The sequence below is a fragment of the Carettochelys insculpta genome, chromosome 20 (genome assembly GCF_033958435.1).
Source record: "Carettochelys insculpta isolate YL-2023 chromosome 20, ASM3395843v1, whole genome shotgun sequence".
NCBI classification, from domain to species: domain Eukaryota; kingdom Metazoa; phylum Chordata; order Testudines; family Carettochelyidae; genus Carettochelys; species Carettochelys insculpta.
In genome coordinates, this window is record NC_134156.1 from 23,400,723 (window position 1) to 23,413,607 (window position 12,885).

The 12,885-nt window shown below is 50.3% G+C and overlaps 2 protein-coding genes across 4 annotated transcripts in view; one reads left to right on the forward strand and one right to left on the reverse strand.

The window, feature by feature from the left end:
• SLC39A11 (solute carrier family 39 member 11) overlaps positions 1–12,885 on the reverse strand; it is a 318,218-nt gene that overhangs the window by 298,177 nt on the left and 7,156 nt on the right. The window contains exon 1 of one of the 3 annotated variants that reach the window (XM_075014327.1): positions 1,335–1,441. The exons of the other annotated variants lie outside the window; for them this stretch is intronic. The gene's annotated coding sequence lies outside the window, so the exon portion shown is untranslated. Of the gene's footprint in view, positions 1–1,334; positions 1,442–12,885 lie in introns of those variants that run through there. 3 annotated transcript variants of the gene reach the window in all.
• On the forward strand, positions 1,135–3,264 carry SSTR2 (somatostatin receptor 2). The gene has a single exon (XM_075014322.1). It carries the CDS (start codon positions 1,186–1,188, stop codon positions 2,299–2,301), a length of 1,116 nt encoding a protein of 371 aa, XP_074870423.1. The 5' UTR covers positions 1,135–1,185; the 3' UTR covers positions 2,302–3,264.

Sequence of the window (12,885 nt, forward strand, 5' to 3'; positions counted from 1 at the left end):
CTCACAGCGTCCCCCTCCCCTGGGCTCAGCAGCAGCCCTGGCCCGGAGCGGCACTAGGGCTTCACGCCCCCACCCCTGCCAGCTCCCTGCCTCTTGCCCCGCTGTGCCCCCGGCTGCCTGTCCTTATCCTCCACCTCTCCCACGAATCCCATGCCCAAGGCGATGACGGAGCCGGTGCGCAAGGCTGGGAAAAGCTCCCTGCCCCCAGACCGGGGGGGGGGCGCTCATCCCTCTCCCCTGTAGAAGCCCACTTCTCGGGGGCCTGCAGTGGAGAAGCCTGGAGCACAAGGAGCAAGGAAGGGCTTCCCCGGAAGAGTCCAGTTGGTCCTCCTGAGGGTGCCAGTTAAGTCATCCAGCCACCTCTTCTCTATTGCTCCAGTGCAGCCTGAACTCCGGCAATGCTGGAGCAAAAGCACACCAGCCCAGCCAGCTCATGCTGGACTGGCTAGCAGGCAGCTTTAGGCAGGCTGTGCCAAAGTGACCGCCGGAGAGCACTGGTGGAACCAGGGGGCGAGGTGGGGGGATAGAGCCAGTGCATTTGGAAAACGGGCAGAGCTGTTCGGGGTACGTATAAAAATTGAGATTTGCCTCTGCACGTATGTTTTCGTAAGCATACTGAACATGGGAGCCAAAGGGGATGCAGCAGCAGATCCTTAGCTCCTGACCATCATAAAAACTGGTGGCCCATTTTAGTTTGGCTCAGAGCTCTTCCAGGTGATGACAGCATTTGATTTGCCAGGCCAAAGTCATTCCTGGGGTAACTCTACTGCCATCCATGGGCTTTCACCAGGACTGGGTTTGGCTAGTCATATTTCATGTGGTATAAAACCAACAGTAAGGAAGGAATGAAATGCTTAGCCGGATGAGACCAGTGGTCTGGCTGGCTCAGCCTCCTGAACAGCACACGGGCTTCAGAGGAAAGCACGGAGAAAATGTTGGAGGTGGTTATAAGATTAACTGTCTCCAGGGAGTACTCCCTCCAGACTACAACCCCCCCTCAGCACAAAGTTGTCTTAAGCCTTGAAGCCAAAGGATTAAGCAATAACAAAGGAGCTTCTTTATTCTTGTTTTGTTCTGTTTGATTTCTAGATACACCTCTGTTTAAAGGAGCAGAACAAAGATGAGAACTGATTGCATCTGACTTTTATTTGCCTCACGAGCAAGCGGCACCAGAGCTAGGGCACCATGGATTTGGAGTACGAGTGGCCCAACGTCACTGCATTCTGGTTCTCCTCAGCCTCCCAGTTCAACAACTTCTCCACCGAGATGTCGGCCAACGCCTCCCAAAATGCTACAGGCCAGCATTTTGACCTGACCAGCAATGCCATCCTCACCTTCATCTACTTTGTGGTGTGCATCATCGGTCTGTGTGGTAACACACTGGTCATCTATGTCATCTTCCGCTATGCCAAAATGAAGACCATCACGAACATCTACATCCTGAACCTGGCCATCGCGGATGAACTTTTCATGCTGGGGCTGCCGTTCCTGGCCATGCAACTGGCACTGGTCCACTGGCCTTTTGGCAGAGCCAGCTGCCGGATCATCATGACAGTGGACGGGATCAACCAGTTCACCAGCATTTTCTGCTTGACCGTCATGAGCATCGACAGGTACCTGGCTGTGGTCCACCCCATCAAATCCGCCAAATGGAGAAGGCCCCGAACAGCCAAGATGATCAGCGTGGCAGTGTGGGGCCTTTCCCTTCTGGTCATCATGCCCATCATGATTTATGCCGGGGTCCAAAACAATCATGGGAGGAGTAGCTGCACCATCATCTGGCCAGGTGAGTCCAGTGCATGGTACACAGGGTTCATGATATATACCTTCATTCTGGGCTTTCTGGTGCCCCTCACCATTATCTGCCTTTGCTACTTGTTCATCATTATCAAAGTCAAGTCCTCTGGGATCCGAGTGGGCTCCTCCAAGAGGAAAAAGTCAGAGAAGAAAGTCACCAGGATGGTCTCTATCGTTGTGGCAGTCTTCATCTTCTGCTGGCTTCCCTTCTACATATTTAACGTCTACTCTGCCTCTGTCGGCATCGTGCCCACACCCATTCTCAAGGGTATATTTGACTTTGTCGTGGTCCTCACCTACGCCAACAGCTGTGCCAACCCCATCCTCTACGCCTTTCTGTCCGACAACTTCAAGAAGAGCTTTCAAAACGTCCTCTGCCTGGTGAAGGTCAGTGGCATGGATGATGCAGACAGGAGTGATAGCAAGCAGGATAAATCCAGGCTAAATGAGACCACAGAAACTCAAAGGACCCTGCTAAATGGTGACCTTCAGACAAGCATCTGAGAGCTTGCCAGGACTGCCCTTCTCAGCTGTCCTCTTTCCTTGTCTCTCCTCCTTTGTATGGCAGTTGCACATAGCAAGTCAGGTCAAGAATAGTTGGTCTTTTCTTGTCGTAGCGGATGGTGATGTGGCAGCGGGGGTGGGGGGCTGTGGCAGGTGTCGCGGCTCAGCAGAAGGCAGTCTGGTTTTGCATATTCGGAAAGATGCTGCTCAAATGCAACTTCATGCATGAAAAAAACCAGACACGCCCACATGTGCATGTTTAAACGTGTAACATGCAGTCACAGGCCAAATGTATTTGTGTTGCAACTGCATTGATTGCACTGGTGTGTTACCCTGAGAGGTGTGTTAGAACATACAGAACGCGTTCACGCATCTCTAGCCACACCTGCATAAAGCGGCAAATTCAGCCTTGTTCAGTAGAGTTGCAAGTGTGTAACAGGGCAGCAGTTGGTTTCTGCTAGACTTGGTTGCGCATACCAGCATGATCCCTGCAGCACAGACCATGAATATTTAGACAGATCTGTTCACGCCTGTTTCTTTGCAAAGCAGGAGGCTCAGCTGATAAGCTGAAAATGGGAGAGAGCTGTCCTCAGAGCACACACAGTGAAATCCTTCAGTAGGGCACAAAGACATTAGGACAGTTAGTTTTATTACCCAACTGGTAACATTTTAATTGGTCAAGGACACACCTTCCGAAGCTGCCCTAGTTTCAGGAGACTCTGCATTTATTGACAAGTTCCACCTCCTGCCCCTGGAAAAGCAATAGAACAGAAGGAAAGAAATCCCATCTGAAGGAAAATATTCCAGTCCCAGGACAGCGTGTGAGGTTGGATAGATCTGTCTTAGATTTGTAAAGACTGCCTAAGAGTCTTTTCAGATCTAAGAGATATGGAACCCAATTCTCCTTGAAACTGAGGCCTCTTGACAGCCTGGAAAAATCTCAGTGTGTTTATACACCTGTGCAGTCAGATACATGGAGGTGATATATATGTGAGCAGTTACTTTGGTTGTGCACCTTTGACCAACCAACATGGACTCTGTCCATCTATCCAGGCCTACTTCTCACATCCCAGAACTCTGAGTAACTTCAAATATAGCCACCTTCCCCTCCCCCTTTAAATCAACTTGCCACAAAAAAGCTTTTCTCCTTCCCCGCAGATGTCTAATTTTCCTTCTTCCACCTGAAATGAACGATAAGCCCTGCTCAGGGGGCAGCATGGACCCCATTCAGTTATGGGCTAGTCATGAGTTAGGGTTTCCATAGTCACACAGCCAGTGCTTTTCTATTTCCCTGTAATGGAATATGACAGGGACTTTCAGAGAGTGTGTTGACTGAGAAGCATTCGAGATTATCGGCAGCATCCTCCACATGGACAATACCTGCCCGATTTAAATCAGCAGAGAAACAAGCACAGATTGCGAGTGCCTTTCAGTTCTAGCATTCGTGATGCTGTAACTGAAACAACTATCTGAATATTTCAGAGGCATGTGTGTGTTTTGTTTGGTGTTAACACATACACGCTTCAACGCTCTCTTGAATCCACTGGATTCCTCTCTTTGACTGCTCAGTGAGACGGTTAACTTCTCCATGCATGTTTTCTGTTGATGTTCTTGGGGGGGGCAGCTGGCAAGCAAGAATGCCTGAAGTTGTAATGTGCAAGCCACCAGCCATCGGTTATTCTGAGATGGCTACTTTATTTTATGGATGTTTCGGACGCTGCAGATGTTGCCGAAAGAATGCACCAAGTGAGAACCTAAGGGGCAGTTGATGACAATCTCAAATGTTGACGGATGCCAGGTACGGTTGGGGCGTGCTTGGTTCTAAAATCCAGTCCCCAGTGGAGGCGTGTGGTGGGTTGGGATTCTTGGGGGAGAGTACTGTGATAGTGCTGGGCCAAATTTTCTTAGGAGGGGTGTAAATCTGGAGTAGCTCTTCAGAAGACAAACCATATCTTCTCTGCACATGTGAAGGCAGCTGAGTTACAGGCTGCTGTAAAGTGCTTGGTGGGGTCTGGAGGCGCAGTGGTAAGCTCCTATGGCAAGAGGCGGAAGTACATCTGCTGGATCAGTGAGGAGTGCAAGCTGATCATTGCTGAGTTCACCTGTAAAGAAATGTGAGGCTAATCAGATCTTCTCCTCACCTCCAGTCCACCCCATCGGAATGACTGTGCCATGAGGGAAACTGGGGATTGGGAGAGGGGAAAAAAAAAAAGCCACAGGTTTTTTTCCCCTTTAAACCAGCCACAGGACTTCAAATGCATCAGTATAACTAGCAAACTCAATCTGGTCTCTTGTGACGTGGTGCTTTTGGGGGTCAGAGAAAGCCTTGGGGAAGATGGGAAAGACCTCTTAGGCGCTGAATGTTTGTTCTCCAATGCTGTGGCATGCAAGAGAAAGATGCTTGAACAACAACAACTGTAGATGTTTAGAGGGGAAGTGCATAGATCACACGTTCTGGGGGTAGAAAGCTCAGCCATGTCTCCCTCCAGCTCTTACCTTGTTCTCTAGCTGGTCCTAAGCATTTTGGTAGCACTTGGCAGCTTAGCATCTGAAAGCCTTACAAATAATTAGACCCCCTTGAGGTTATTTCCACCCACCCATCCACACACACACATTTTTACAGGTGAAGCAAGTGAACCTGCACAAGTTAAAGCTAATGTTTTCCAATGTAGCTTCTCATTGGACCGACTTCATTCCCTGGGTGCTGACGTGCCCCATGCTGGACACCCAAAGGTGGAAGCACCCCAGCTGGGAGGCAGTACTGTGAAGATTTTGGCTGTGGCTGTGCCCAGGCTCCTGCTGGCAGCCTCCCCGCTCCCAGTCCTGTGCCTCAACTACAAGATTTCTCCCACTTCCTTTTGCGACCAGCTCTGATCCTCTTCACCTAGCCCGCTCCTCCTAAACCCACAGATGAAATTCAGAGCTACCATCCTTATTCCCTATCCAGCTCCGGCTTGATTCCTCTTTGCACTGACACTGGTCATGGTCATGGTCATTTACAGCCACACAAAATAAGTGCAACAGGGCAGCCAGAGCTCCTCAGACAGCACAGTAGTCAATGACACTGGTGTTTATAGCTACTCAAGGGGTATGGCCAAAGAGAATCCGGCCCCTGGATTTGAACTAGCACAGACTAACACTTCGCTGGTGCAAAGCAGAGTTTTTGCCCAGTCAGCTGGCATCAAATCACTATGCTTCATTTGTTTTGAACCAGAATCAGGCTGTTCCCCTCTGAGGAGTTTTCAGTTATATTTGACAGCTGCTTAGGGGCAAAATGCTGCTCTCAGTTACCGATATGCAACCTCGTTTGCTGGGGGCAGAGGGGCTGTAATTGAGGGCTCGGGGGGGAGGGGCTCACATATGTAAGTAATTTCCTTCCTCTCCCTACCACCACCTGTCTTTTCCAAACACAGAACAGAGACCAAGAAGATTCACCCCCTGCTGCCCATTACCTTGGTTGTAGCCAGGTGGCAGGTGGGGACCTCCTTTAATCTCTGGGCTGTCCGTGCGGTATGCCACAATATGTCATTTTTATTAGGAAGTAAATATTAACCAAGGCTTTGTGACAACAAAATAAAACATACTATTGATGCACCAGGGATTAAAACCAAGAGAAACCTGTCACATTAAAATGAAATATCATGTCAAGATTGCTAGGCCTGATGTCGCCATGAGCCCTCTGTTAGGTGAAGGTTTACTACTCTGGGTTTGAGGTGCTGACTATTTTGTGAGTGGTATGGGAGTTATTTGTGTGGAAAGAAGGTGGCGGTGAGGGGACAGAGAGGGGTTTGCTTCAGCGTCTCTCTCCTGATAAAGCAACAGCCACTTGCAGAAACCTGGAATGCTGTTTTATCCCAGAGCCTCCTAGCAAGTTGAATTGTACAGCACCACTGACTGGCTCCTGCCTCCAGGCAGGAATGGCACTTCTTTGACCTAAGCAGTATTTTTTTAAATCAATAGAAATGATGGGAACTTGCTTCTTTCAGTGTAAATGGGACTTACGGTGATTTACTCTACACCTGCTGCTGGCTGACTCAGACTACTTCAAAATAAGCCTCCTGCTATGAAACAAAATAGGAGTGCACTCGGAGCTGTTTGGCACCACTTCGGTTTAAGACTGCACCTTAGAGTTTAACAAGTGAAGCTTGCTGGGGTGGACCTGCTCTGAGTGGTGAGAAGGAGATGGATGGAGGTGTGCCCAGAGGTTTAGTCTAAAAGCACAACCCTTGGCTATTTAGTGCTGTAGAAACCGGGAGGCTGAGCCTCTGCTGCTGGGAACAACTGTTTGGTTAAGACCAACTTTTTCAGAAGAAGCCTCTGATTTGGGGTGCCTCACTTTTCTGGAGTCCCCACTTGCTCCTGGCTTTCGAAGGCTGAACGCCCACAGCTGCAGCCGATATCACGAGGTGCTGAAAGTAAGTCAGGCCCCAGACTGAGGTCCCACTTATTCAAATAACAGCAGGCCTTAATGAGGAGGAATTAATGACGCTCTATTTGTTCCTCAGATGCATTAGAATCAAGAGAAACCGTCCATGAAATGGTGTGGGCCTGATCCAGGACCCAACTCGGCCCAAACTCCTAGGGTGGGAGAGCAGTAGAATGTCCTGCTGCCCTTGGGCTGAGAACCTCCTAGGATGCTGTGTCCAACAGGGTTTGCTCAGGGACAGGGCCATGTGCACACGACCAGCAAACACCAGTGCACAGTGACCCCACCGTGAAGCAGGGAGACACGATCCTGCTGCAGGAATGGGTGGGTAAGGATGGACTCAGGGATGTGGCTTCTGTGAATCCACCTTGACCACCTGTGCACAGTAACCACTTCTGAGCAGGTGCAGGTGCTGTTTGCCGGTCTCCACAGGCAGGACTCTCCCTGGAGCAAGAGCCGCAGTGCCATCAAAAATATTCATCTCTGGAAGAACTGAGGGGTTCTGTGCACTGCCCATGGTCTGGACTTAGATCATAACTCATCCCTGAGAAGCCTCATCTTCCTTCTGCTCATGCAGATCATAAAACCCGCTTAGTGCTGCATCCCAGAGAGCATCCGTGGGGAGGGCTCAGGGATGGCTGCAGCCTGGAGTGAGGTGCCTGGGTGAGCACTGCTAGGTACAGCACACACACATACAGTCTGTGATAGCGCTAATCGGTCTAAGCCCTGAGCTCACACCTTTTCTGTCCTGGGGGAGTTTGCTGCCTGGGGAGAGAGCTCGTCTCCTTCAGATTCTTCTGGGAAAAAAAGATTCCACAGTATCACCTCCTTGCAATTTGGCGACGGCAGTTCCATTGCAGGTTTATCACATGCTCAATTGCCAAGAGAATTTGTCCTGATACATGATACGTTCAGAAAGGCCTCGTCTGACCCCAGCCACGTCCAAGTAAGTGCCCCAGTTAATTTCACAGCAGGCGTATTGATTTTGCATGTCTTTTGGTTATATGAGGGAGGGAGTGTATTATTTCACACAGCAGACTTCTCCCACGGGTCATTAATAAGGTTAGTTAAAACTCCTCTTGGTCCTAGCTGGGACTGCAGTAGCAGAGCACAATAAGCCTTAAGGCTATTGGGAAGCCGAGAGAGAACCACCAAAGGCATCCTTTCTAATGGTGGTTTCCTTCTATTCTGTATGGGCCTGACCCTGCACTCTCTGGGTGCTTTGTTTATTGTAGGATTGGTGTGAGTGCTGTGCTGCATGTGTTGCTTTGTTGCTGTAGGGATGCTGAGCAGTACACGTGGGTTTAGTTACGGTGGGATTGCTGGTGAGTGCCAGTTTGTTGTTATAGGTGGCTGTACATGCTGGTTTCTTATTGCAGAAGTGCTGCTCAGGAGCGCTAGGCCAAACGCGCTCTCGGATTAGCTGGGGTGCCAGTCTTTCAGGTGGTTTTGTCATATGGACAAATAGCCTGTAAGCAGTCAGTCCTACGACGCTCAGAGCACACGTGCCCAACTCCTCTTGATTTGGAGTCGGAGGAATGACAAGCCAGAGCTAGAGATGGAAAGCACAAACCCTCTCTTGTCGTGTGGCTGGTGCATCTGTCCTGACCAGCCTCTGAGCATCAAGCCAGTGATACTTCCTATGCCTCCAGCACCTCTTAAAGCATGTTAGCGACAAGAATTCATTTATCCTCACCATCCGCCTGCAAATGAAGAGACTTTTACTTTCCCCAGGTTACAGATCAGGCAAGAGAGGAAGTGACTTGCACAGAATATACTGTGAGGCAATCAGAGAACCGGGAGGTGAACCCAGGAGTTTGGACTTCCAGCATTTTCGTTAACCACTAACCCCCCACTTCCACTCATAAGATTATGCCACCAGTGTATTGGGGAAGGGAGAAAAGAACTTGCCAAAATCCCCCAGCCACTAGTCTTCAGCTGTCCAGACGGCTTTGGAGCAGATTGCAGAACAAGGAAACTGAGAGCACTGGAAATATCGTCCCCCAAATCTCAAAGAGGGAGGGAGGGCGCAGGCAGTCTGAGCCTTTTTGCCAACTCACTGACAGGAGCTAGGGCTGGCGATGCAGGCGGCCGCTTCTAGCTCAGTCTCTGAACAGGCAGTGAGTCTAAAGTGGCAGCCAGAAGAGTCAAGCTCTTTCTGGCCTCATTGCAAGGCAAAGGCACTTGGTGGATAGATCCACCAATGGCTGTTGGCCAAGGTAGTCAGGGATGCAACTCCATACTGTGGGTGTCCCTAAAGCTCTGACTGCCAGAAGCTAGGGCTAGATGGTCATCTACTAGATGGTCAGTCAGAGTTTGCCCTGTTCTCTTCATTGCCTTTGAAGCATCAGATACTGGCCCTTTTCAGAAGCCAGGATGCTGGGCTAGATGGATCCTTGTCTGTTTTGCCTTCCAGTATCCAGTGCCTGATTCTCACCCCACCTGGCCATGGATTTATCAATGCTCAGGACATGCTGGAGACCAATTAGTGCAAGACAGGGCAGCTCATAGCCAGCTTAATCTGGTGTCTGTATTGTGCCGAGCATGAGCATATGCAGAGAGCTCCATAGTTCTCCAGGCTTACACCTTCCACCAGCATTAAAACCAAATGTTGGCAGTGTAAAGAGCAGGAGCTCCTGGGTTCTAGGTCCAGTTCCCCTACTAACCTGTTGTGGCATGTCCCCTTTTCCCACCCGATTCCCCAGCTTGGCAAAGCACTGGAAGAGGTGTAGCTTACAAGTGCTGGGGCAATGCAAAGTGCTAGCAGTAAGTACATGCTAAAAGGTGCCTCATGCTGCCATTGCAGAGAGCACAGATGTCTACCACCATGTTCCAGGGTAAATACGGGCACAAGGTCCAGGGCCATGGCAAATTGATATCATCAGGCTCAGCTGGCCCCAGGAGTCTCCTTCAGCCGAGCACTGGAGAATGGAACTGTGGGTGTTCAGCACCAGCCCCCTGGGCTCCAGGGGCTGCCCAGCCCACCTAGAAGGGATCTGGGGGCACTGCAGGATTCATGATCAGGCAAAGGGAGCATGGCTTTGCTCATCAGGGTGGAGCCCTGGCCTTTGTGCTGTGTAGGTACAGCACCCACTGGACTCAGGGCCCCTGATGCTCTTACAGCTGTAAGGAATCAATGTTAGTGAAAGCCACAGACCCTCTCCCTTTGCCCTGGGCTTAGCAAATCCACTCTGGTTCAGCAGGGAAGCTAGAGTCATTGATTCCACACGAGCAGAAACCTCTGCAGTAATTTCGTCTGAGCTCTTAAGTAGCAAAGGTGGTTGGTTTTTCCAGAATTAGTTCACAGCCACTGAGAAAGACCCTCTCCCTGCTCCTCCCTCCTAGAGCCACAACACAGAAACTCCTCCAGGCCATTCTCATCCATCTACTGGCCCTTCCTCCAGGACCTGAGCTGCTGACCTGCTGGGAAGCCACTCTGAACCTCTCCCAGGACTGGGCTTTTTGACATCTCTGGGCGTCAGGTGAGTTCGCTTCCCAGCAGGATCAGGCCCTGGAGCCAGAGCTGCATCAGTGGCCCCTTTCTGCCTTCCCAGCCTGGGCATCCCTCTCTCAGCTGAAGGGGAGTGGGAGTATTGTTTGAGCCAAAACATTGCTGCCTGTCTCCATAGCAATAGTGCAGACAAGTCAGAACTTCACAAATGTTTCAGAGCATGGAGAACAGACCAGACCAGAGCAATCCGCAGAGCTGGGATGCATTGTTCTCCTCTCCCTGTCCTCACTGGTACTCTGCTCCCTGCAGCAGCACAACCCACTGTGTTTCAGCCCATAAGTGCCAAACCCTGGTGTGATGCGCTGCCCCTTTTAAGCGCTGCCTGAACAAGCCAGGGAGGTAACACTTATGAGCCTGGGGTTTCAGGTACAGGAAACTAAGGCAGGGGGCATTGAAAGCCCCCCGAAGCACCCTGTGTGATGATGCTGTCCTAGTTAAGTGGTGAGGACAGTTGTGGGTGAAGGTGTTGTAAGAGGTCTGGTGGTTTTGGTCTGAGGAGGACTGGGTGGGGCAGGGGAGGTGCTGAAGTAGCTGAGTTTGGTGTTGATTAAGAACTGGGTCCTGCAAGGTGCTGAGTGCTGATCATTGGTGCGCAAGGGCACTTGGCGGGATAAAGCCTTGGAAAATAAAGGAGACTCTGCATGCACCTTCCCATGTTAGTCATAGTGCAAGGTCTCCCATTTGGTCAGCCAGGTGGGCACAAGAAATTCAGGACTGAGCCTGGAGAGGGTCTTTGCCCAGGTCAGTGTCACGTTCCTGAAGACTTATCCTAGTTCTCTGGGCCCTTCCTCTCTGCTCAGGTTTTTCTGAGTTCCCCACCACTGATGGGGAGACCCATCAGCCCCAGAATTTGCTCCCCTTTATGGTAAAGGCCCAGAGGTCAAAGCTTAAAATTTGGTCACTGATTTATCTGAGTGGGACCCCAAACACCCCAGGTTTTCTCAGACCCCATATCTGGAGCATTTGTCATGGTTGACCCATGTCTTGGCTGCGTGGAGTCGCTTGAGCGCAACCTCTGCTGGTTCCTCTCCCCAAAGGCTTAGCACACTGGCCCTGTAGCGCCTAAGCCTAGCAGCCAAGTCCTCGAACTCAGGACCTGGATGGAGCTGGACCCTGACTACGCCAGCATAGCAGAGATTTGCCTTGATCACACCCTGCGCTGTTGCCCGTACACTTCTTTTTCTGGGAGATTTTCCCAGAGATTTGCACAAAGCCTGATTGCCACTACCAGTAAATGGAAGCCCCTTGCTATGTCAGTGTCCTCTTCTCTGCCCTTTGGGGGTAAAAATGTCATCCTTTCTGTTGCAGAGAAGAAAGTCCCCATCCCCTCATTTTAAGCTCATTCTCTACCAAGGTTAGCTCATGCAGCAACAAGAATTACATGGCCCCAGAAGCTCATGTTGCGATCTGACCCTAGTTGCCCGCTCTTGTCTCACAACCTAGCTGTGCTATGGTTTATTGGAAGGATCACCCATATACGTTTTCCCCAGCTGAATCATATCATGTATGTATTCAGCCACAGTCAGGCAGGCCTTTGTCTCAAAGCAATCTGTTTTATAACAAGGCACTAAATGAAGGAAACCAGGAGCAGCAGCATTCTCCAGGACTGACCCAGGCCAATCCTCTGTAGCAAACATGAGGTGGGACATCCCAAATTCCCCTGTCTCCCCCAACCACCAGTTCTTGCATTCTTTGCTCTCTGCAAGAGGAGGTGGGGCTGACACCTTGTTCACATGCACAGCCTTTTTGCAACCAGCCTGAATCAAGTAGCTTCACACAGGTTAATAATTTGGGAACCAAATTGCTCCCATAAGAAGGTGATGCCTGAACAACTGCTCAGGCCATGATTCCCCAGGGAAAGAGTTAAAGAGAAATATTTAATGTGGTTCGTTACAGAAAGGGTCCTTGCAGGCAGCAGCAAAGCAGTGCAGTGACCTACAAGCTATGGCATAATGGAGAATTCAGCTGTACCTCTGGGCTGTAGCCCCAAGGAGATGACAGCGTAATTGATCAATTGGGGCAGCTGCAAGACAGGGAAGTTCAGGTGGATGTGTGCTCTCCTCGGGGCCTCATTCCCATAAGCCAGTGTACTTGCTTTGACCCTTCTGCTGCCACTTCATGCACTTGATACATGATTTATCTGAGCCCTTCTGTGACTCCTCTCCCCCATTGAACCATAACCTGAACCACTCAGAGAGAAGAATCCCTTAATCAAATGAAGGGCCTGGATCTCCTCTTTAAGCCAGTGTAAATCAAGAGTAACCACAGTTGCAGAGGGGTTACACCTGTTTGGCACCATGTTAAGGGCCTGAGCCAAAACCCACTGAAGTCAGTGGGAAAGGTCCAGGAGTATTAGGCTCTAAATCCAGTGATTCTATGCTATTATTTCAAACCGAGCTATTGTTTTCTCCCCAAAGGCAGCGGAAGACAGTGACCAATCCTCTTGCTCCATCCCTATGGTTCTTTGATTCCCCAGGTTCAAATTTCCATTGATTGCCCATTCCCTCCACCATCAGGGAGATCAGGAGCAAGTCATCTGGGTTTATGTTGGCATGAGGACATATACTCCTCATTCCAAAGCAGAAAAGCTCTGTCAACGTTTTGGAAAGCCCTGACTGCTGGAGCAGTTCTGCTCGATCCTCCCAGT

What these genes read in the sequence shown, in the direction of transcription:
- SSTR2 (XM_075014322.1), top strand. Translation starts at nt 1,186, where the DNA reads ATGGATTTGGAGTACGAGTGGCCCAACGTCACTGCATTCTGGTTCTCC.